The following is a 24118-nucleotide window of genomic DNA, read 5'->3' as shown; positions in this document are numbered from 1 at the left end:
GAGAACAATCCGGGGAAGGCAGTTGATGCAAGAGAAACCGCGTCTTCCCGTGGAGAAACACACTGGCCGCCTGGCTTGGGGTTACCCAAGAAACACGGACAGCGGCGTGCTGGGGAACAAAGGGTTCTGAGGGCAGGGGGAAGGGGCGAGGGGAGGGCGGCAGGTGATACCAGTTAGGGGAGGAGGCGCGCGAACGCCTGTCCAAAGGGCGCTGGGCGAATGGGGATCCCGGCCACGGGACTGAACGGAAGGGAGCTGGGAGCGGAGAGGGGGCAGGGAAATGGGGACACTTCGGTCCCCTCCAAAGAGCTCGGCCTGAGGAGCGACGCCCGGGGGCTTCTGGACCTGGAGGACCAGAGGAGTAGGCTGGGGACCCGGCGGAGACGAATGCCCGTCCGGGAGGGCGCTACTTGACGGGCGGGCGCTGGCGCAGGGGTAGATTTGGGGGGGCGGGGCAGCCAGAGCAGGCACCGCGCGAAAGCAAGGGGTCGGAAGCTGGGGTGGACTTCAGTGCGGGCGGCATGCTCCGGGCAGGGCCGCGGGCGTGGGGCGAGGAGCCGCGCGGCGCGCTCCCCGGGCCGGGGGCTGGGCGGCGGGCGCGAAGCCGCCCTGTTCGGCCGAGACTGGCACGCCGGCCCCTACCTGTCCGCGCCGCCTCTCGGTCCTCTTCGTCTCTGGCTCGGCCTCCCGGCGCTGCCCGCAGGTTGTCAAGCGTCCATGATCGGCCCGGCGTCCGGCGCTTTTCTGCCTCCGCCGACCCGTCGCCCGTGCGGCTCCCCCGGAAGCCTCCCGCCGCTGCACTCGAGTTCCGCCCACAGAAGGTTCCCCCGCCGCGTTCGCAGCCTTCGGCCTCCAGTGGGGCCAAGGGCCTGGGAAGAGGGTCCCGGCCGGCGGGGGACCTGGACTGAGCCGGGGGCTGGCGAGGGGCCCGGGTACAGGAATGCGGTCTAGCTAGTACTGGGGCCCACCATCGTGGGCCCAAAGTCCACCCCGAGAGTTTTCTCAGCCGACTGGTCTACCCACCCTGGCTACGGAATATTAAGCCCAACAACCACTGTCGAGTGTTGAGCGCTTTTTCCATGTGCCAAGTACTGCACGTGTATTAGCTCACTGAATTCTCGTTAACTCTATTGGCCTGAAATAGTAGTCCCATTTTTCCAGGGAGATGCCTGCGCCTAAAAATCCAAAAATCAGTAAGTGGCAAAGCCAGCACTGGAACCCAGGCTATATGAAGTCAAATAGTTCTTGAGCGCTATTCAGAAAAGATCTTAAAATAAGCAAGGGGTGGGTTGAGCCAGCAATGGGTCTGTGACCAAAATGACATACATGGCATTGCATTGGTGCTTACCAATTCCCCGGGGAAACCGGTCAGCTAAATACACACCAGGCTTTCCCCTCTTGAACATGAAGAAAAGAGCCCTGTTTGCCTGTTGTGCCTGACAGAGATCAGACAGGGCTGACGCTAGGGAGCCTGGTGCCAACCCCTTCACGGATGTGCTTGGTGCCTATCATGTTCAGATGATGTGAAGATAACACAAGATCCTTATGCTCAGAAAGCTCCCATGTGTTTAAGTGCTATGGAGAGAAACACTTTGGAAGCACAGAAGAGAAGAGATTAGGGAAGAAAACAAGGACCATTTTCCAGACATAAAGTAGGAGAATGGGGAGGGGTGCCCATAATCCCAGACAATTGCACTGTGCAGGATACACTGATGGGGGAAAGAAACCCAGTGAAGCTGGAACCCAGGGTTCAGGAGTGAGCAATGGGGAGCACAGAGTTCGAGTCCCCATACCAGGAAAAAACTAAATGCTGCCAAGTTCCCGCCTTGAAGAGCTTAGCATGCCAGGAGGAGACAGAGCTGCCTGGCTAGGACAGGCTTGCCACAAGCACCCTGGGGGTCCAGATGAAGCTCTCCTGACTGCGCCCTGGGGAAAGGTGATTCAGGGCAGCCTTCTGAAGACTGGAGTTTACACTGAATCTGGGGAAAGAATGCAAACTGCAAGGGGTATAAGCCAGATGCATGAGGTTTTCACTCTGTCGGGCACTGGGGAACTATTTAGGCTTTTTTCATCTGGGAATGATCACACTAGGTGCTATAAGAAGGGGCTGTAGAGAGAGGGAAGCAAGGAAACCAACCACGGAGGTGACTGAGTGATTCAGGATAAAATATCGTGTGATCTCGAGCAAAGACAGTGGCGGCTGGGAATGGAAAAGGAGGAGCGTTGTTGGAGACGTTAAGCCACAGAAACTGTAAGACTTGGTGATCAGTTGAACTCAGGGAGAAGGTAGGAAGATACGCCCCAGGATTCTGGCCTGGGCAGCCAGGGCTACCTGGAGGTGCTAAGTGAACAAAGTACGTGGTGGAGAAGGGGCAACACTTGGGGGTGGGAAGAAGGCAACTGAGTCCAGCGTGAGCTCTTACGTGTCCCAGCAAAGCCTCTGGTTCCTCCAGAGCAATGTCCAGACTCCAAGGCTCCAGGCAAAGCCCTTCCTGGGGTCCTCCCTCCCATCCCTCCCAGCCCAGCTGTGCCTCGCGCCACCCTCCCCGCCCAAGCTCCAGGCGTTTATCCCCCCCTGACCACACCAGCCCTGTGCTCGGGCTCCTTCTCTGTTCTTCTTTGCAATGCTTTTCTCTTATATTTGGGTGTAAAAATCCCACCAGCTCCACAGACAATAACTTCTTAAATTCATGCAAAAAGCACTGAGTTTGCACTACATTAAAGCCATGAATTTCTGTTTGAAAAGAGAGTGAAAAGACGAGGCACAGTCTTGGGAAAGATACAAAGACATGTAGACAACTGGGTCCTTACCCAGACTATGTAAAGAACTACAAATTAATAGGAAGACAAACAGCCCAATCTGTAAAAAGCAAGCACTTCACAAGAGAAGACATTCAGGTAGCAATAAGCAAATGAAAAGGGGCTTAATCTCAGGAAAAGTGTGATTAAGGCCAACAAGAGTGACAGCAAACGCTCTGGGTTGACAAGGATCAGAGGCAACCATAACCCTCCCACATTGCTGGTGCAGGCATAAAACTGTTACAACCACTTTGGAAAACTGGCAGTATCTGCTCTCACTGGGGATGTGCGTAGCCTGCAGGCCGGCAGCCCTTCCAGGAAAGCACACCAACATCTACAAAGAGAAGCCAGAAAGCTCACTGCAGCGTTATAACAGCCACAAAAAGGATGAGAACCCAAATGCCCTCCAACAGTAGAATAAACTGTGGTATACAATGTGTGTGTGTGTGTTCAATGGAATACTACTCAAAAAAAAAAAAATGACACAACATGGATGAATCTCACAAAAATACTGATGAACAAAACAAACCAGACACATATTGTCCTTACTGTTTGATTATATTTAAAATGGAACTCAAGAGCAGATGAAACTGATCTGCAGAAATAAAGTCAGAAGCATTGCTTTTCTCTGGATGTCAGGATGCAATACTGATTGCAAACGGGCAGAAGGCGTGGCTGGAAGTCTCCCATGTTTTGATTTGGGGAATGACAACAGGGGTTTTCACATATGTGAAAAGTGTTCCCTTACCAAATGTAGTATTCTATCTCATTAACAAAATATTTTTAGATAAAATTTTTAACAGAAAATCCTGCCTATCCTTCAAGCTCAAAGGCCACCTCCTCCATCAGCTTTGGCCAGCTATAGTAAATCGCTCCATCAGAGCCCTCCGTGGCATACTGCTGTCACCTTGATGCCCTTTGTCACACTCCATCGTGATTCTCAGTGGAGTCTCCCTAAATACAAATAGACAGTCATCTTTGTGGAGGCAGGGACCATGTCTTCTACCCACTAAGTGCCCGACAAATCACAGAAGCAGAAAGCACGTTTGTTGAATTACCCAGAAGGAAAAGCTGAGTGAGTGCCAGACGGGTGCAGAGCGGGACAAGAGGAAGAAAGTCCTAGGAAAACACACAGAGCATCTCCCAGGAAGCGCCGGCTCACCCTGCGACTTCACCCACTTCCTGAAATCACATGAAATGTCACCTTGAGCGACAAAGAAAGAACAAATCAAAAGACCAAGCCCTACCAAAACTGAAGATAAACAAGTACCACACACTTCCTCACCTGCCAGAAATCCACCGAATAAATGCTTTACCCCTCTGGGTGTTCCAACCTTGGATGGGCAAACTACTCAACAAGGCGGGCAGCAATCGCACTGCCATACTGCTAAAAATATCACCTCCCAGACTGCGGGGCCGAATCCTAACTCTGCCCCAACTTGCAGTGACCTGAGGCCGGTCTCTCGCCTCTCTGGGCCTCAATTCCCTCGCACGTAAAAACAGCAGGGGCAGGATTAGCAAATTCTTTCAAGTACCTTCCCGTATTGACAGAGCACACAATCGATAGCTCTCCTGGTCCGAGGCAGGAACACACCAGAGGTCCCCGCAAAACACGCAAACGGCGCCCCAGCCCAACAAACAAGCAGGGTTTGAAGAAGTCGTTTTGTTACATTCTTTCGTGGTTTAATCGGTGTTTTTGTTGTTTGCAACCTTACCATGATTTGCAGGCGATTTCTGAGTTCCATGTAAACAGAAGTTAATTCTCTGTGGGCTGTCATCGTCTTGCACCGGGCCGCAGGGTCTTCCCGCCTGGTTTCCAGTCTCGGGATTCAGAAACCACCGACCTTGCCGGCAGGTTTATGAATTTGCGCACACTGCGCGGCACACTGGAGCCTAAGTTACAGAGCCTCGGGACGCGACGAATGCTGGGATTTGTAGTCCCTGGGCCTCTCTGCTGCGTGCTGGGATCTGTGGTCCCCTGGCGCTCTACTGGAATTCTGGGAAATGTAGTCCTCTGCCCCTTAGCACGATGCAACCTGCGGTCGTCTCAGGAGACTAGTGAGCCCAGCAGCAGGAGCAGGCCCCTAGAGCCTCTGCAGATGTCAAGCCAAGCCCCCACTGGGGCAAACTCTAGGCAACAACACCCAGTGAAAATTTTGTCCTGTGGGACTTCTCGGGGAGGGCGCTTCCCATGGATGCTCTTCGTCCCCCTGCGAAGCCGCTGAGCGTTGCTATTGGCTGGTGAGAATGCCAATCGCCGAGGCGGGCTTTCCATTGGCTTAGGGGCGGGCGCTCCGCGACCAGAGGGAAGGAGAAGGGATCAGGAGCGGGAGCTGAGGGGAGGGAGAGGCCGGTCCGGGTCTGGCCGCTGCCTCTGCTTGCCCGAGGTCTCCAGGCCGGGCTGCGGCTCTGTGCTCGCTTCCTGGGCACGGTCCGCGAGGCTCCGCAGGGCAGCGTGAGAGAGCCGCGGGCGGCGGCCGCCGCAACATGTCAGCCAAGGACGAGCGGGCCAGGGAGATCCTGAGAGGCTTCAAACTGTATCCGCCCGGGAGCGGGGAGGGGCCGGGAGGACTGGGGAGGCGGTCGCTCCCTGAGGAGACCGGCCGGGGGCTGGGGCGGGCGCCAGGTGGGCCCGCGAGCAGAAGGGCAGCGAGGGGGGACAGGAAGGGCCGGTGTCCCGGGCCCCGGCGCCGCGGGGCGCGGGAGGCGGCACGGGGGCGTCCTGAGGGCGTCCTGAGGGCGGAGGGGGACGTTGGCCGGAGCCCCGGGGACTGGGCGGCGAGGGGCGCTGGGCGTCGGGAGGCGGGCTGGGTTCGGAGCTCCGGCCGGCAGGGGCCGCGGCCCGCCGGGAAGGGCTGAGGGGGCGCGGCGGGCTGGCCTCGAAGCCGGGCGGCGTGTTTGGCGGGAAGCCCGCCCGGGGGAGCAGAGAAGCGACTGGGATGAACGACCTTGCGTGGGACCAGCGCCGATGCCTGGCTTTTAAATTCTCTGCCCCCCCACGCCTCACCCCGCCTCACCTCGCCTCACCCCGTCTGGTTGCCACAACTTCTCCTGCTCACTTGTGGCTTCCAGGGCTGGAGTAGCCCAGGGCGGTGGGGGGCGGGCCCCTCGGTCTTCCCTGCAGCCCGGTGAGGACGTGGAGCTCGCGGGTGGTGGGATGCCTCCAGGTGCCTTGGCCGGGGTGCCTTAGGGGTGGCTACCGCCGGGGTCGTGGCGGAGCTGTCCAGCAAGGGTTGGCTTGCGTTGGGGACCCGGTCGGCTGTGGAAGCCCCTGCCTCGGGCCTGAGTGGAGCCGGTAGTCCGAGAGCTTGGTGTTTTAGTGGAAGGTTAGTCTGGCCAATGTGATCTTGCGTATTCCAATTTTACATTCTCCTACTGACCTTAATCTCTTCTTAGCACCCTATCCGTTCAGTGAGGAACATTCTTAAATATCGCTTTGGGTGAAAATACCGACATCGCTTTGGGGACCCTCCCCTGGGTGCTTAGCAAAGCGCTGTTCTCCGACCCCCACCTGTCGGGTTGTCACAGTGCCCATTTCACCCCTACACATTTGAATTATTTTGTCATAGCCAGAAACCAAGTTGGTAGTAGAACACAGTGCGAGAAGAGGGGCAGGAGGTTTGGGATGTACAGATGAAAATCTCCAGTGGAAACCTGTTAAGCTTGTGTAAAAACCCAAGGCTGTGTTAGCTCTGCAGCCTTCATTTGTGTTCAGCTTTCAGTACTTTCATGTGGTGGGGTTCAGGAACAGCCTCTCAAAGCTCCATGTTCCCTTCTGGGTTTCTCTTCATAATGGAGCCTCGACAGGGATAGGCACAGCTCAAGTGTTCGGAGAGCGATGACATGGATTTCATTTTTTCTCTTGCATACTTTAAACTTCCCATGTGTGTTGCAGACAGTAAACCAGAGAATTTGAGATTTCGGATTGCGATTAGTGTATTTCTGAAAACCCCCGGAAGATGGTTTTTGAACAAGGCAGAAAAGGAGCACTTGAGCTTCTCACCGTGCGTTCGGTCTTGGCTCTTGAACTTGGTGAGAAAGAAGCGGAGGACAGATATGAAAGAGCAGAGAGCAGGCGAGTGTCAGCCCACTGGCAGGAATGGGGAATTACCCAGTTCAGCTGGGATGTCGCTGCATGGACAGACAGGCTTTCAGGGAAAGTTTGAGTGGAGCTAGGTCAGCCCTGGGACAGGGGAGCAGCCGCGTACAGTTGGGAAGCAGTGAAGTGAGAGTGCTGGTCCTCCGTGTCCTTTACTAGCATCTGAGGATTAAGAGAGATAAGGAAAGCGAGAACCGTAGGATTTGCTGCTCTCTTCAGAGGAAAAAAAAAAAAAAACTGACATTACAGTGAGAAACTACCTGACTCTTCCACCTATTGGGTGAGTTAAGTGGCTCTTCTGAACTTTGTTTCAGAGTATTGATTTCTGTAAGAATGGTTTATGACTACAAAAAGAAAGCGCCGTTATGTTCTCCCACCAACATGGCTGACACCACTCAATTTTACAGTGACTATGTCAGCTCTTTTTGGTTTTTGTTTTTGCCAATGTAGACAACAAATGATCCCCTGTTTTCATTTGTATTTTCCTGGATCCATAGTTCCCTGGAGAGGTGATGTGGCATAGCGCTTAAGAGCTGTGCTGGACTGTGGAGCAGTACTGCCTACCTTGGAATTCTAGCCTTACATTCCTGACCCCGTATCCCTGCACAATTTCTGTAACCTCTACCTCAGTTTTCTCAACTGTAAAAATAATAACAATACTTGGTTGTCAGATGAAATGAATTGATCTCTAAAGTATTCAGAAAAGCACCTGGTGTGAGCATCGTGTGCTCGCTATTGTTGTGAGAGAAATTCCAGATCTCATATTTGATTGTTTCTTTTGCATTTTAGTAGTGATCCTTTGGCTATGAAGTATGTTGCAGGTATTTTTTCTCAGTGTATTGCTTGTCCCCTTCCTTTGTTGAACAGGATTTTTAAATTATTTCAGAATTATTAGTATTTCCTTCTTCTGCATGTGGCATATTGTTTAAATAGACCTGCTTATCCCAAGATTAATCAAATAGCCTGTTTTCTTCTCTTTTCAATATTTAGCTCCTCAACCTAACTGCAGGGTGTTTACATGTGTGTGGTGGAAATCTAACCGCTGCTTCCATAGTCGTCCCAGGACTATTCACTAAATAGCTGGTCCGTCCTTTCCTCACTGTTTTGAAATGCCATCTTTGTCTTACAGAAAGTTTCCATAGGAGATGGATTTTATTTTTAGAATATTTTTATTTCATTGATCCATCTGTCGCTTCCTGGGCCTGTGCACATTTAGTTTAACTACTATAGTTTTATAGTATGATTTAGTATAGTTCACAGTAGGATTGGTATTTCATGAACAGAGTACATGTGTTTAAAGTCATTGTAAGGGCCCTATAAATATTTGCATTCCTTTTATTCACACAGAACATTGCCCATCTGTCCATTATACAAGTAGAAACCAAATAAATGTGAATTACAAATTACATAAATCAGATATGGTCAGAGAAAATTTAGTGTAAGCTTTTTTATTTGCCTTGTTATTTCAAAAATAAAATATTTGTAAGATTTTCATGTCATCTACACCCCACCATTTTTTAACTGACACTCATTATCTGTGTTTCTTTTCTGTTTGTTAAAAGCACATTTCCTAGCTGTAAATTAAAACCATGAATGAAATATGACTTGGGGAACAAATGTAATTCTCCTACAAACGTTTTGGATTTGGTTATTTTAAGCAGCTTCGATTGTTATTTGTAATCCCACATTCTCCGTATCATTCACTCAACAAAGGTGTCTGTTAAGAAGAGAGTACTCTGTATTTGAAGAATACAAAAATGAATTCATTTCAGAAGCTTAGCTATTTTTATGTCTGGTTAGAGGAGATACCTTAAAAAGCAGTGTATTTTGGAAAATTGTTTTTAATTTTCCTATTATAAACTACCTAGAAAATGACCTTTCTTAACATTTTAATATAGCCTAATATGGCTAATGTTTAGAGCTTTTATTAAAATGGGATTATGAGTATTATTTTGTAACATACTTTTTATTTATTTATTTTTTTTTTTTTGACAGGCAGAGTGGACAGTGAGAGAGAGAGACAGAGAGAAAGGTCTTCCTTTGCCGTTGGTTTACCCTCCAATGGCTGCCATGGCCAGCACGCTGCAGCCAGCGCACCACGCTGATCCGAAGGCAGGAGCCAGGTGCTTACCCTGGTCTCCTATGGGGTGTAGGGCCCAAGCACTTGGGCCATTCTCCACTGTACTCCCAGGCCACAGCAGAGAGCTGGCATGGAAGAGGGGCAACCGGGACAGAATCCGGCGCCCCGACCGGGACTAGAACCTGGAGTGCCAGCGCCGCAAGGCGGAGGGTTAGCCTATTGAGCCACGGCGCCGGCCTTGTAACATACTTTTTAATGTAATAAATTACCATGTTCATAATTTCTGAGATAGTTATTTCCAATTTATTATTATTATTATTTATTTGACAGAGTTACAGACACAGAGAGGGAGAGAAAGAGAGAAAGGTCTTCTATCCACTAGTTCTCTCCCCAGATAGCTGGAGCTGGGCCAATCCGAAGCTAGGAGCCAGGAGCTTCTTCTGGGTCTCCCACGTTGGGGCAGGGGCCCAATCACTTGGGCCATCCTCCACTGCTTTCCCAGGCCATAAGCAGATAGATAGCTGGACTGGAAGAGGAGCAGCCAGGATATGAACTAGTGTCCATATGGGATGCCAGCACTGCAGGTGGAGGCCCAGCTCACTACACCGCAGTGCCAGCTCCTCCAGTTGTTTTCAGTGACATAGATATGCCATATTACTCCTTTTTAAATTTATTTATTTATTCATTCATTCATGTAAAAGAGTTACAAAGAGAGAGAGAGAGAATCTATCCACTGGTTCATGCCCCAGATGGCTGCAATAGCTGGGACTGAGCTACATTGAAGTCAGGAGCCAAGAGCTTCCTCTGGGTCTCCTTCATGGGTGCAGGGGCCCAAGCACTTGGGCCATCCTCTGCTGTTTTTCTCAGGCCATTAGCAGGGAGCTGAACCGGAAGTAGAGCAGCAGGGACACGAGCTAGTGCCCATATGGGATGCCAGCATCACAAGCAGTGGCTTTACCTGCTGTGTCACAGTGCCAGCCCCTGTCATATTACTCTTTTTTAAAAATATTTTGTTTTTTTTGAAAGAGTTACACAGAGAGAGGAGAGGGAGGGAGGGAGGGAGGGGGAGAGAGAGAGAGATCTTCCATCTGATGGTTCACTCCCCAGATGGCCACAAGGGTCGGAGCTGTGCCGATCAGGAGCCAGGAGCTTCATCCAGGTCTCCTACACGGGTGAAGAGGCCCAAGGACTTGGGCCATCTTCTACTGCTTTCTCAGGCCATAGCAGAGAGCTGGATTGAAGAAGAGCAGCCGGGACTAGAACGGGGCACCCATATGGGATGCTGGCGCTTCAGCCCAGAGCGTTAACCTGCTGCACCACAGTGCGGGCCCCAGATTTTATTTATTTCAGAGGAAGAGTTACAGACAGAGAGGGAGAGATGGGAAAGATTGGTCTTCCATCCACTAGTTCACTCCCCAAATGGCAGGAGCTTAGCCGATCTGAAGCCAGAAACTAGGAGCTTCTTCCAGATCTCCCACGTGAGTGCAGGGACCCAAGCACTTGGACCATCTTTTACTGCTTTCCCAGGCCATTAGCAGGGAGCTGCATCAGAAGTGGAGCACCTGGGATTCAAACCAGTGCTGTGATGCCAGCACTGCAGGTGGAGGCATAACCTACTATGCCACAGCGCTGGTATCCATATTGCTCTTTTACTAGCTATCTTGCATAATCTGTAATGCACCGTTTTGCCTTTTCAAGTTACTTTTTCATCAACATAAATATTTAGCTTTATCAAGTTAATATAAAGAAGCAGACTCTGGGCCAGCGCTGTGGTGTAGTGGGTAAAGCCACCGCCTGCAGTGCTGGCATCTCATATGGGCGCCGGTTCGAGTCCTGGCTCCAGTTCCAATCCAGCTCTCTGCTGTGGTCTGGGAAAGCAGTAGAAGATGGCCCAAGTACTTGGGCCCCTGCACCTGTGTGGGAGACCCAGAAGAAGCTCCTGGCTCCTGGCTCCTGGCTTCGGATTGGTCCGACCGTTGCAGCCAATTGGAGAGTGAAGCAGTAGATGGAAGATTCTCTCTCTCTCTCTCTCTGCCTCTCCTTCTCTCTGTGTGTAACTTTTTCAAATAAATAAATCTTTAAAAAAGAAAAAAAGGCAGCAGTCTGCCATAATGGTGGATTATACTTTTATAATTTATTTGTAATCTATCTGGAATTTGCTTTGATAAAAGATATGAAGTAGTGCTTTAACTTTTTTTTTTTTTAACTTTTTAAAGCTTTTTTTTTATTTGAAAGGCAAAGTACAGAGAGACAGAGAGAGACAGAGAGACAAAGACCATCCATCCACTAGTCTACTCCTCAAATGGCTGCAACAGTCAGGGCTGGCCCAGGCCAAAACCAGGTGCCTGGAACTCCATCACGGTCTCCCATGTGGGTGCAGGGCCATACGCACTTGGACCATCTGCTGCTGTTTTCTCAGGTTCATTAGGGAGCTGGATTGGAAGTGGAACAGGGAGGACTCAACCTGGCACCAATATGGGATGCTGATGTTGTAGGCTGCGGCTAATCCACTGCACCACAACACCAGCCTGTTAACTTTTTTTTAATGGTTGGCTAATTGTCTTCATTTACTTGTGCTCCAGATATTAATATAGTATCTTCAATATAAATGAAAATACAGATCAATAAAATATATATTTAACTTACGATCAAATTATATGAAAGGTCCCCAGAAGAATAAAAATGAATGAAAATGAGTAAATGAAGAGATACTCACCTTTTTTTTTTTTTTTTTTTTTGGATAGGCAGAGTGGACAGACAGTGAGAGAGAGACAGAGAGAAAGGTCTTCTTTGCCATTGGTTCACCCTCCAATGGCCGCCGCAGCTGGCACGCTGTGGCCAGTGCACTGTGCTGATCCAAAGCCAGGAGCCAGGTGCTTCTCCTGGTCTGCTATGCGGGTGCAGGGCCCAAGAACTTGGGCCATCCTCCACTGCACTCCCGGGCCACAGCAGAGAGCTGGCCTGGAAGAGGGGCAACCGGGATAGAATCCGGCACCCCGACCGGGACTAGAACCAGGCGGAGGATTAGCCTATTGAGTCGTGGCACCGGCCAATACTCACCTTTATTAAAATAATAGTCCAGGTGTCAGCACTGTGGTGTAGCAGATGGGGCCACTGCCTGCAGTGCCAGCATCCCATATGGGCGCTGGTTCGAGTCCCAGCTGCTGCACTTCTGATCCAGCTCTCTGCTGTGGCCTGGGAAAGCAGTGGAAGATGGCCCCGGACCTTGGGTCCCTGCACCCTCGAGGGGGACCTGGAGGAGGCTCCTGGCTTTGGATCAGTGCGGCTCTGGCCACTGTGGCCAATTGGGGAGTGAACCAGCAGATGGAGAACATCTCTCTCTCTCTCTCTCTCTCTCTCTCTCTCTCTCTCTCTCTCTCTCTCCTCTCTGTGTAACTCTTTCAAATAATTTAAATATTTATTCCCAATTAGTAAGAATTTAAAAGATTGATAATACTCAGTGTTGGCAACTTTTGAGGGAGATACTCTCCTTTGCTGTGTGTGTATTTTTGAGTATGTGTGTAGGCTCTATGGCAAGTAGTTGGCATCTGTCCAGAGTCTACACTTCAGGAGAGCATAGGGCACACTAGTGAACAGCATAGACCTTAAGTTCAGACCAGGTTCCTCCGTGGTGTAACTCTGCAGAGCCTCAAGTGCTTCGGGCCTCAGCTAGCATCTTCAGAGCATTGTTAGAGAATTCAGGGAGACTGCATACAGACTGCTTGGCACGGTGCATGGCCCACAGCAAATAATAAATGTTGACTGCTGTCATTTATTTATTATTAATATTAGTAATAATGATGTCAATATGACCATGCAGTCACTTTTCTGAGATATAACATGCCATCATGCTATTATCTATTTTTTAATAAGATTTATTTATTTATTTATTTATTTGAGAGGCAGAGAGAGGTCCTCCATCTTTTTTCTCACTCCCCAAGTGGCCACAATGGCCAGAGCTGGGCTGATCCGAAGCCAGGAGCCAGGAGCTTCCTCTGGGTCTCCCACATGGGTTCAGGGGCCCAAGGACTTGGGCCATTTTCCACTGCTTTCCCAGGGCACAACAGAGAGCTAGATCGGAAGCGGAGCAGCCGGAACAGGAACTGGCGCCCATGTGGGATGCTGGCACCACAGGCGGCAGCTTTGCCCACTACATCAGAGAACCAGCCCCATGTTTTCCCTTTATTTAAAAAGAAAGATTTATTTAAAGATTTATTTTTAAAAATTATTTATTTATTTGAAAGGCAGAGTTACAGAGGGAAAGACAGAAAGAGATCTTCCATCCACTGGTTCACTCCCCAAATGGCTGCAACGATCAGAGCTGGGATCATCCAAAGCCAGGAGCCAGGAGCTTCTTTGGCTCTACCATGTGGGTGCAGGGGCCCAAATACTCTGGCCATCTTCTACTGCATTCCCAGGCCATTAGCAGGGAGCTGGATTGGGTGGAGCATCTGGATCTTGAATTGGCATCCATATGAGATGCCGTCACCACAGGCAGAAGCTTAACAACCTACACACAACCCCCGTTCCTATTATTTTCTTACTAAGAAACTGTAATATTTCTGTTGTGTCTCTGAGTAAGTGATGAAATTAATGAGCGTTGATGTATGCCTACGGTTTATCTGGTTGTCTAGGGACATATCTCATTCCAACTTAATGCAAGTTCACAAAAAGAAAGAACCTGTTTGGGTTAGAAGGTTTCTGAAAGCAACGTCTTGTATTCTTGCATTTCCTGTCCTACAGTTTGGTTCCCTATAGCCTCTTTTTTTAAGATTTATTTATTTATTTGAAAGAGTTACACAGACAGAGGAGAGGCAGAGAGAGAGAGGTCTTCATCTGATGGTTCACTCCCACTGGCCGCAACGGCCGGAGCTGCGCCGATCCAAAGCCAGGAGCCAGGAGCTTCCTCTGGGTCTCCCACGTGGGTGTAGGTGCCCAAGGGCTTGGGCCATCCTCCGCTGCTTTCCCAGACCACAGCAGAGAGCTGGATTGGAAGTGGAGCAGCAGGTCTCGAACCAGCGCCCATTTGGAATGCCGGCGCTTCAGGCCAGGGCATTAACCTGCTGTGCTACAGCGCCAGCCCCCCCATATCTTCCTCATAGCACTTTGACTCTCCAGTCAACAATTGTTGGCTTTACATCTTCTATTCACTTAAGTTACCTTATTGAAAGTAGTCAACTATTCAACTTCTCTTGAAAAAAAAATTGCTTTTGTCTATCAACCAAAGTTCTTGGACAGCAACCAAAACATACAATCCATACAGCTCATGAACACTGATCACAGACTGTCTAGTTGTGGATGCCATGTATATTGTAATTGGTAGCGTATTTTCCTTGTGCATAGATTAGAGAAATTGTTATGGTTATTCTGAGTGGATTGAGTATAATGTACCATTGATTATGTTACTTAAGATTTTTACACAGACATTCCTGCTTTGTGTGTGTGTGTGTGTGTGTGTTTTAAGATTAATTTATTTGGCGTCTAATTTATTTCTGCCTCTCCTCTCTCTCTCTGTAACTCTGACTTTCAAATAAATAAATAAATCTTTAAAAAATTTAAAAATAAAAAAATGTAGTTATTATTTGAAAGAGTTACAGAAAGAGAGAGAGAGAGAGCTCTTCCATCTGCTGGCTCACTCCCCAAATGGCCACAACTGCCAGGGCTGGGCCAGGCTGAAACCAGCAGCCAGGAGCTGTTTCATTCATCCATACAAACTCCCAAGCACTTGAGCCATCTTCCACTGCTTTCCAAGGCACGTAAGCAGGGACCTGGATTGGAAATGGAGCAGCTGGGACTTGAACCAGCACCCATATGGGATATGAACTTTCAGACAGCTGCTTAACCCACTGTGCCACAGTGTCAACCCCGTTTTTGTGTTTTAAAGAGGAATTTGGAGTAGGTTTCATTGTTTTTTTCTCTGTTTTATTTGAAAGATACAGATAAGACTAAGACACAGATCTTCCATCTACTCCCCAAATGCCTGCAATAGCCATAGCTAGGCAAGATTGAAGTTGGGAGCCATGTGTATGGCAGGGATGCAACTCCTGGAACCATCACCTGCTGCTTCCCTAATTAGCCATCACCTGTTAATTAGGTGGATGCAGAGGTGGGACTCAGTCCTTGGCATTCTGATGTGGAGTGTGAGCATCCTAAATGGTATCTTAATTGCTGCACCAAATGCCTGCTTGGATATTTATAGTCTTATTCAGATCAGACCTTAGTTTCTTTCCAGGATTGTGTTTATAAGTGAAACATTATAGTAGCTTCTGCAAAAATTATAGGAAGACTCATGCAAAATTTCACTTGTACCATCACTATATTTGATAGAATTTGGTGCTGAGCCTTGGCAATTCTGTTTTTATTTTAAGATTGATTGATAGGCTGGCGCCATGGCTCACTTGGCTAATCTCCCGCCTGCGACGCTGGCACCTCGGGTTCTAGTCCTGGTTAGGGTGCCAGGTACTTGTCTCGGTTGCTCCTCTTCCAGTCCAGCTCTCTGCTGTGGCCTGGGGGGGGGGGGGGCGGGGGGGGACAGAGGATGGCCCAGGTGCTTGGATCCCTGCACTCACATGGGAGACCAGGAGGAAGCACCTGGCTCCTAGCTACAGATTGGCACAGCGCCGGCCGTGGCGGCCATTAGGGGAGTGAACCAACGGAAGGAAGACCTTTCTCTCTGTCTCTCTATCTCTCACTGTTTATAACTCTACCTGTCAAATTAAAAAAAAAAAAAGTTGATTGATTTGAAAGGCTGAGTGACAGAGAAATCTTCCATCCACTCCTTCACTACCTCCTGGCCGCTGAAGCTAGGAGCCAAGAACTTTATCCAGGTCTCTGATGTAGATGGCAAGGGCTCAAGTACTTGGACCATTTTCTACTGCCTTCCTAGGCACATTAGCAGGAAGCTAGATCTGAAGCAGTGCAGCTATGACTCGAATTGGCACTCTGATGTGAGAGTCAGCTTAACTCACTGTGCCATAACATCAACCCTCTAGCTTCTTACTGGGCTTGAAGACCTCACTGGTCAGCATTCTCAATCTGAAATCTCCATGGTAAGGGAGGACAAGACTTCTGAATGTATAGAACTCTCTATTCCTGAGCTTTAGCATCATAGGAAGGGATTTTACCCACTGCGCCACAGTGCCGGCCCCAGGAAGGGATTTTAAAGATCATCTTGTCCAGCAGCTCGATTATTCTAACCACTGTGTGAATGCTTAAGACTCAAATTGTCAAGATTTCAAAAGCAGCATTCTCTTTTTGCTTTTAACCTGCTGATAATTTTGAAGCTGAGAGGAAAAGCAAATATATTATACTCCAATATCCATGCAGATCTCAGTGGGTTGGGTTAAAGAAGCACATTTTTGGCGAAGGTGATGGTCTACTAAATGAGCATACTTGGGAGCCCTTTTTTTTTTTTTAAGTTTATTTATTTGAAAGGCAAAGTTAGAGAGTGGCAGAGGCAGAGAGAAGTCTTCGATCTGCTGGTTCACTCCCCTATGGCCACAATGGCTGGAGCTGGGCCAATCCGAAGCCAGGAGCCTGGAACTCCTTCTGGATCTCCCATGTGGGTGCAGGGGCCCAAGGACCTGGGCCATCTTCTGCTGCTTTCCCAGGCATAGCAGAGAGCTGGATCGGAAGTGGAGCAGCTGGGTCTTGAACCAGTGTCCATATGGGATGCCAGCACTGTAGGCGGCTGCTTTACCCACTATGCTACAGTGCTGCCCCATACTTGGGAGCCTTTTAGTCTTAAGTGAACAGGGCGTAGCCATGTGGATCCTACCCAAATAAGGAACATTTAAAAGGAGCCTGCAATATATTCAGTAATTAGGGAACTGGGGGCATTGAACTTAAAGATGGAAAGAGTAGGGCAAGGGATGTGTGTGTTCTCATGTACAGTTTAAAAAACTATCCTAAAAAGGAAAAATTGTGAGCTGTGTGGCTCTCAGAGTACAAGACACAAGGGTAGAAATTATAGGAGACAGAACTTAGCCTAGTTTTTAACAGAGTTACCTAATTCCAGGACGTATTTTAAGCAGCAGATAAATGGCTGTCCATCAAGAGTGTTGCAGAAGGAAATTGTGTATGCACCAAATGTGTGTGTTTTCAAGTACATGATCTCCAGAAAGACTCAAATTCCTTTCCAACACTGCAGTTCTTTGATTTAGTGATAACCTTTCTCAACTGACAAGAACTCTTTTCAGCAGGTATTTCTATTGAGATAGGTTCTACACCTAAAATAGGCAAAGCATTTTTTGTGTGATTTGATGTAATTAAAACATATCGTTGCCTCTGTTTTGAAGACAACTGTTTTCTCAGATTTCAGTATTGATGAAGTTTTTGTTGTTGAGTGTGTTGTGATTACACTGATTCAGAATTAGAGAAATTATTGCCCTGAATATAAAGTCTTGAGAACTTGACATAAATAGAAAGTAAATAATACTACAAATACAGCCACAAGAAGAAAAGAGGTGGCCTAATAATATCTGATATTCCTATAGTGTGTTTAAGTTTTTCAAAGTACTTTGATGTATTTTTATGGCATTATTTCAACAACATTGTGTACTATTATCCCTATTTTATAAATGAGAAAATTGACAATTATCAAGGTTGTTTTTGGGATAAAAGCAAAATCTTTACTTATTTATTTTTACTTTTTTTGAAGATTTATTTATTTATTTGAAATGTAGAGGCAGAGAGACACACAGAGAGGGGTTTTCTTTTCTTTTTTTTAAAGATTTATTTATTTATTTGAAAGTCAGAGTTACACAGAGAGAGGAGAGGCAGAGAGAGAGAGAGAGGTCTTCCATCTGCTGGTTCACTCCCCAGTTGGCCGCAACAGCCAGAGCTGCACCGATCTGAAGCCAGGAGCTTCTTCCAGGTCTCCCACGCAGGTGCAGGGGCCCAAGGGTCCAAGGACTTAGGCCATCTTCTACTGTCTTTGCAGGCCATAGCAGAGAGCTGGATCAGAAGTGGAGCAGCCAGGTCTCAAACCAGCACCCATAAGGGATGCCGGCACTTCAGGCCAAGGGATTAACCCACTGCGCCACAGTGCTGGCAAGGGGTTTTCCATTCACTGGTTAACTCCCCAGATGGCCTCAATGGATAGAACTGTGCCAATCAGAAGCCAGGAGCCAGGAGATTCTTCTGGGACTCCCACTCATGTGCAGGGACCCAAGGATTTGGGTCATCTTCCAGTGTTTTCCCAGGCCATAGCAGAGAGCTGGATCAGAAGTGGAGCAGCCGGGACTTGAATTGGCCTCCATATGGGATGCCGGTACTGCAGGCAGCAGCTTTACCCATTGCACCATAGTGCTGGGCCCCAAAATCTTCATTTAAATTGATTTATCTCCCTACAAAGCCTACATTTTCTACAATGTACTATGATGCATCTCTGGAGAGTTTGTTTTTATTGCTATACAATTGTCTCTATATTATTGAGTTTGAGTTTTAAAATTTTCCTTAATGTTGGCCAACGCCGTGGCTCAATAGGCTAATCCTCCGCCTTGCGGCACCGGCACACCGGGTTCTAGTCCGGGTTGGGGTGCCAGATTCTATCCCGGTTGCCCCTCTTCTAGGCCAGCTCTCTGCTGTGGCCTGGGAGTGCAGTGGAGGATGGCCCAAGTTCTTGGGCCCTGCACCCCATGGGAGACCAGGAGAAGCACCTGGCTCCTGCCTTCGGATTAGCGCGGTGTGCCAGTCCCAGCAAGCCGGCCATGGCGGCCATTGGAGGGTGAACCAACAGCAAAGGAAGACCTTTCTCTCTGTCTCTCTCTCACTGTCCACTCTGCCTGTCAAAAAAAAAAAAAATTTTTTTTTCCTTAATGTTTAATTCACAGTCTGATTTATTTTTCACTTGAAAATTTTTCTCTTCCATTGAGCTCAGATACCCTATATTGGTCTTTGTTTTTTCTTTACTTTCACAGGAGTGGGGCAGAGTTTATTTTAGAGTTGCCTAAGAACAAACACATTTTCCAGAAAGCATTTAAGCAGCAGGTGAATATATTCTGCTTGAATATCTTTCCCATCTTAAACATAATTCTTCATCGTCAAGAAGTAGCTATTCATAGGAATCTGATTAACAACTATCATGGTGATCTAATGTAGGAGTTTGTTGCCCAAAGTCTGATGAATACAAGGTGGTGTCCATATAGTTTTATCTAGGAAAGCTACTCACAAAATTTATCCCTAAGGACATAGTCTTCAGATGAGAAATTCTGATCATCTCATTAATAGGAAAAGGTGAGAGAATCTCACAAGATCCATTTGGATGTCAGGACAGATAAGCAGGTATCTCCTGGCTTTTGTCAGAACAGAGCTACCCTGTAGCTTAAGTTATTTCAGCTTTGTTCTGGAACCTTTCCTTAAATTTCTGTGGAAAGTATGTTGTGGGTAAATTTTGGAACCAACTCTAGGGTTTCTGTTATAGAATGTTACACATTTAGGGCCGGCGCCGTGGCTTAACAGGCTAATCCTCTGCCTTGTGGCGCCGGCACACCGGGTTCTAGTCCCGGTTGGGGTGCCGGATTCTATCCCGGTTGCCCCTCTTCCAGGCCAGCTCTCTGCTATGGCCCGGGAAGGCAGTGGAGGATGGCCCAAGTGCTTGGGCCCTGTACCCACATGGGAGACCAGGAGAAGCACCTGGCTCCTGGCTTCGGATCAGCGAGATGCGCCGGCCATGACGGCCATTGGAGGGTGAACCAACAGCAAAAAGGAAGACCTTTCTCTCTGTCTCTCTCTCTCACTATCCACTCTATAGTCAAAAAAAAAAAAAAAAAAAAAAAAAGAATGTTACACATTTAGGGTTAGGTGTTGGTTTTTGTTTTGGGGTTTTTTTTTTTCCTTCTTTTGTTTTTGCATTTCTTTTACTGTTTTTAGAGTTAGTTTTTTTGTTTGTTTGTTTTGTTTTGTTTTTAAGACTTATTTATTTATTTGAAAATCAGAGTTACACAGAGAGAGGGGGAGACAGAGAGAGAGATTGCCCATCTTCTAATTCATTCCCCAGGTGGCTGCAATGACCAGAGCTGGGCCAGACCAAAGCCACGCGATTCATCCAGGGGCCCAAACACTTGGACCATTTTCTGCCGCCTTTCCCAGGCCATTGGTAGGGAGCTTGATCCGAGGTAGAGAAGCCAGGACACAAATTGGCACCCATATGGTGGCTTTACCATCACACCACAGGGTTAATTTGAAAGGTTTCGATAGGTATGTATGCATTTAGAATCTAACAGACTATATCCTTTTCTGTAATTCTTTGATAAAAAATATGGATGAAGGTTCAGGTGTTTGGCCTAGTGGTTAAGATGTCTGCAACCCATATCAGAATGCCTGGATTGAAGTCCCAGCTCCACTCAATTCCAGATTCCTGCTAATGTATACCCTGGGAAGCATCAGGTATTGGCTCGTGTAGTTGGGTCGCTGCCACTCAAGTGGAAAGCTGAGTTGGGTTCTTGGCTCCTGGTTTTGCCCCAGCCCTGCCCTAGCTGTTGGGGGTATTTAGGGAGTGAACCAGTGGATGGGAGCTCTCTGTCGGTCAGTCTGTCTTTCTCTCTGCCTGTCAAGTAAATTAAAGTTAATTTTTAAAAATGTGGATGGGCAGGGGCCAGCACTGTGATGCAGTGGGTTAAAACCCCCAGCCTGGGTGCCAGCATCTCATATGGGTGCCAGTTCGAGTCCTGGCTGCTCCATGTCCCATGCAGCTCCCTGCTAATGCGCCTTTGAAAGCAGCTGTGATGATCCAAGTCCTTGGGCCCCTGTGCCCATGTGGGAGACCGGGAAGCAGCAGCTCCAGGTTCCTGGCTCCAGCCTGGCTCAGCCTTGTTCTTTATAGCCATTTTGGGAATGAACTGGCAGTTGGAAGACCTCTCACTCTTGGTTTCTCCCTCACTGTAACTCCAACTTTCAACTTAAACTTTTTTTTTTAATACCAGGGGATAACAGAGAAGAAAAGTGACTCTCACAAAATGAGGAAGGGGAGAGTTTCGGAGTGAGTCTTACTCAAGAATGAGGAAGAGTGAGTCTCAGAAACAAGTCCTGAAATTGCAGAAAAGTTCGTTCATCCCACAAACATTTGAAAATCAACTGAGAGTCCCCGATACCTTCCTTCTAGGTCATTGGCAATCTTTTTAAGGATGATAGATACAAGTATTTTAAGAAATTAATTATAATCTGCTAAGATTAGAAAGTAGGTAATAGGAGCATACCTTGTGGCACAGTGGGTTAAACAAAAACCCATGACCCCAACATCCCATATGATGCCAGTTTCAGTCCCAGCTGCTCCACTTCCAGTCCAGCTCCCTGCTAATGTGCCTGGTAAAGCAGCAGAAAGACGGCCCGACTACTTAAGTCCCCGCAGTCCACCTGTGAGATATAGATGGAGTTCCAGGAACCTGAATCCTGGCTTCAGCCTGACACAGCCCCCACATTTGTGACCATTTGGGAAGTGAACCCAAGGATGGAAGACATCTCTGTCTCTCCCTCTCTCTCTAACTCTGCCTTTCATTTAAATAAATCAATCTTGTTGGGGCCGGTGCTGTGGTATAGTGAGTAAGGCCACTGCTTGCAATGCTGGCATCCCACATGGATGCCAGTGAGAGTCCCAGCTGCTCCACTTCCAATCCAGCTCTCTGCTGTGGCCTAGGGAAGCAGTAGAGGATGGCCCAAGTCCTTGGTCCCCTGCACCCATGTGGGAGTCCCGGAAGAAGCTCCAGGCTCCTGGCTTCAGATCCGCCAGCTCCAGCTGTTGTGGCCAGTTGGGGAGTGAACCAGCAGATGGAAGACCTCTCTGCCTCTGCCACTCTCTTAACTCTGCCTTTCAAAATAAATAAATAAATCTTTTTTTAAAAAAATGGTGTATTTATTTTAAAAATCTTTTAAAAAAATCTTTTAAAATTTAAAATATTTTTTAAACAATTTATTTGAAAGACACAGTTACAGAGAGAGAGAGAGATCTTAATCCACTGTTTCACTCCCCAAATGGCTGCAATCTGAAAACCAGATCAGCCACGCTGATCTGAAACCAGGAACCAGCAGTTTCTTCCAGGTCTCCCATATAATGCAGAGGCCCAAGGAGTTGGGCCATCTTCTACTGCCTTCCTAGGCCATTAGCAGGGAGTTGGATGGGAAGTACAGCAGCCAAGACTTGAACCAGCACCCATATGGGATGCCCTTGTCTCAGGTGGCAGCTTTATCTGCTATGCCACGATGACGGCCCCAATAAATAAATCTTAAGAAAAAGAAAATGAATGATAGGTGGTGAAATTAAGTCAATGAGTATAGGTTTTTCTTAAAAAAAAAAAAAAAAAAGAATCTGGTAACCTATAAAGCAGACATTAGGGAAATAGCTTGAGTGAATACAGAGATTTTTTTTGTAATGGAAATCACTTATTTAAACCATCCAACTTTGTGCAGGTTGTTTATCTGTAAAACAAGGTTGATGTTCTGTCTGATTTACATAGATGTGCAATTTGTATGAAATATTACATGCCAACTCACTTCAAAAACTATAGCTTTTTCTAATCTATTATGCTTGCTGTTGCATTATTACATTTATTTATCTTTGCTTTGAAGTTCAGGATTGCTTTCTATTTTGCAAATTTGTAGTTTTAATATTTCAGGATAGCAGAAAAGCCAGTCAGGGCTAGTGCTGTGGCACAGCGGGTTAAACTGCTGCTTGCAGTGCTGCATCCCAAATAGGTGCCAATTCCAGACCTGGCTGCTCCACTTCCCATCCAGCTCTCTGCTGATGCAACCGGAAGTGCATTGGAAGATGGCCCAAGTGCTTGGGCCCCTGCCACCCTCATGGGAGACCTGGATGAAGCTCCTGGCTTTGGCCTGGCCATTGTGGCCATTTAGAGAGTGAACCAGTAGATGAAGGATTTCTGTCTCTTCCCTCCTCCCTCTCCCCCTTCTTCTCTGTCTGTAACTCCCTGCCTTTCAAATGAAGAAATAAATAAATATTGCAAAAAAGTCTTAGTGATTCTTTTTATTCCTGTTCAGATATCTGAAAGCCCTTTTTCACAGTTTTGGAAGGTAATTCTGTGGCTGTGGGAGTGACAGAGGAAGCCCCTAGATGACACTCAGTTTCTGTTTAAAAACCAAAATCATCTTTGGCTTTGCTTTTTTTTTTTTTTTTTTTTTTTTTTTTTTTTGACAGGCAGAGTTAGACAGTGAAAGAGAGAGACAGAAAGGTCTTCCTTCCATTGGTTCACCCCACAAATGGCCTCTACGGCCGGTGCCGCTGTGCCGATCTGAAGCCAGGAGCCAGGTGCTTCCTCCTGGTCTCCCATGCGAGTGCAGGGCCCAAGGACTTGGGCCATCCTCCACTGCCCTCCCAGGCCACAGCAGAGAGCTGGCCTGGAAGAGGAGCAGCCGGGACTAGAACCCAGGGTGCCGGTGCCGCAGGTGGAGGATTAGCTTAGTGAGCTGCAGGCCAGCTGCTTTTTTTTTTTTTTTTTTTTTTTAAGGTTATAATTTGAAGAAGGTGATTGACCTCTTAATATTGTAGCATTTTTTAAAAACTGGGTGAAATTCAGAAATCTCTGAATGTAGATCTTGATAGGATTCAAGGCAACACCCCTGTACCTCCAAATGTGAAAGAAAACAGTAGCCCTTTTGGAAACACTCTGGGGAAAGGACCTTGTGTAATCTTTTCCACCAGGAGATGCTAGGAAGAAAAAGAATGCAAAGGGAGTCTCTAAGAGTCTCTTTGGATAAGTCTCTTCTAACTTGTTTCTGACCAGTTTCGGGTGTGTAACTGCACATATAAGAATAATGGAGCTGCTAGAAAAAGAAAGGTTTGTTTCATTGTCCGACTTTGTTAAAGAAAACTGTGTTATGTGTCGTGAGTGACCTTTTTCTCTTTACTAAATGACTTGCCTCCACTGTTTCCCAGGCCAGTTTGGATTTTGATTGTACACTGCCCAACCACAGGGACTCCAGGCCAGAGTACTGTTTTCACAGGGATATCACCCGTGGTCACACTGCTGCGTATTGTATGTCAAGGGTACAGAAACCTGCTTTCTCCGGGATCCATTTGTATGTTCTCACCTTGTTCCCAATAAATGGGAAGATCACTGGGAAGTTACTGTGTTTACATATCTGTGAGTTAGAATTGGTTCTTAAGAATGTACTAAAGGACCAGATGC

At 47.7% G+C, this 24118-nt stretch overlaps 2 protein-coding genes across 3 annotated transcripts in view; one reads left to right on the top strand and one right to left on the bottom strand.

The window, feature by feature from the left end:
* COPS7B (COP9 signalosome subunit 7B) overlaps window positions 1–4685 on the bottom strand; it is a 36296-nt gene extending 31611 nt beyond the window's left edge. Inside the window, exon 1 of one of the 2 annotated variants that reach the window (XM_062193434.1) lies at window positions 4515–4685. The gene's annotated coding sequence lies outside the window, so the exon portion shown is untranslated. Of the gene's footprint in view, window positions 1–642; window positions 735–4514 lie in introns of those variants that run through there. The other variant, XM_062193440.1, reaches the window with a different exon arrangement.
* Window positions 4686–5121: 436 nt separating this feature from the next.
* PDE6D (phosphodiesterase 6D) overlaps window positions 5122–24118 on the top strand; it is a 63690-nt gene continuing 44693 nt past the window's right edge. The window contains exon 1 of the mRNA XM_062193425.1: window positions 5122–5336. Within this exon, the coding sequence (XP_062049409.1) occupies window positions 5287–5336 (50 nt within the window). The 5' untranslated portion in view covers window positions 5122–5286. The remainder of the gene's footprint in view (window positions 5337–24118) is intronic.

The sequence above is a fragment of the Lepus europaeus genome, chromosome 1 (genome assembly GCF_033115175.1).
Source record: "Lepus europaeus isolate LE1 chromosome 1, mLepTim1.pri, whole genome shotgun sequence".
In the NCBI taxonomy this organism is placed as follows: domain Eukaryota; kingdom Metazoa; phylum Chordata; class Mammalia; order Lagomorpha; family Leporidae; genus Lepus; species Lepus europaeus.
The sequence above is the reverse complement of the archived record's forward strand: the minus strand, read 5'-3'. Positions and strand labels throughout refer to the sequence as shown.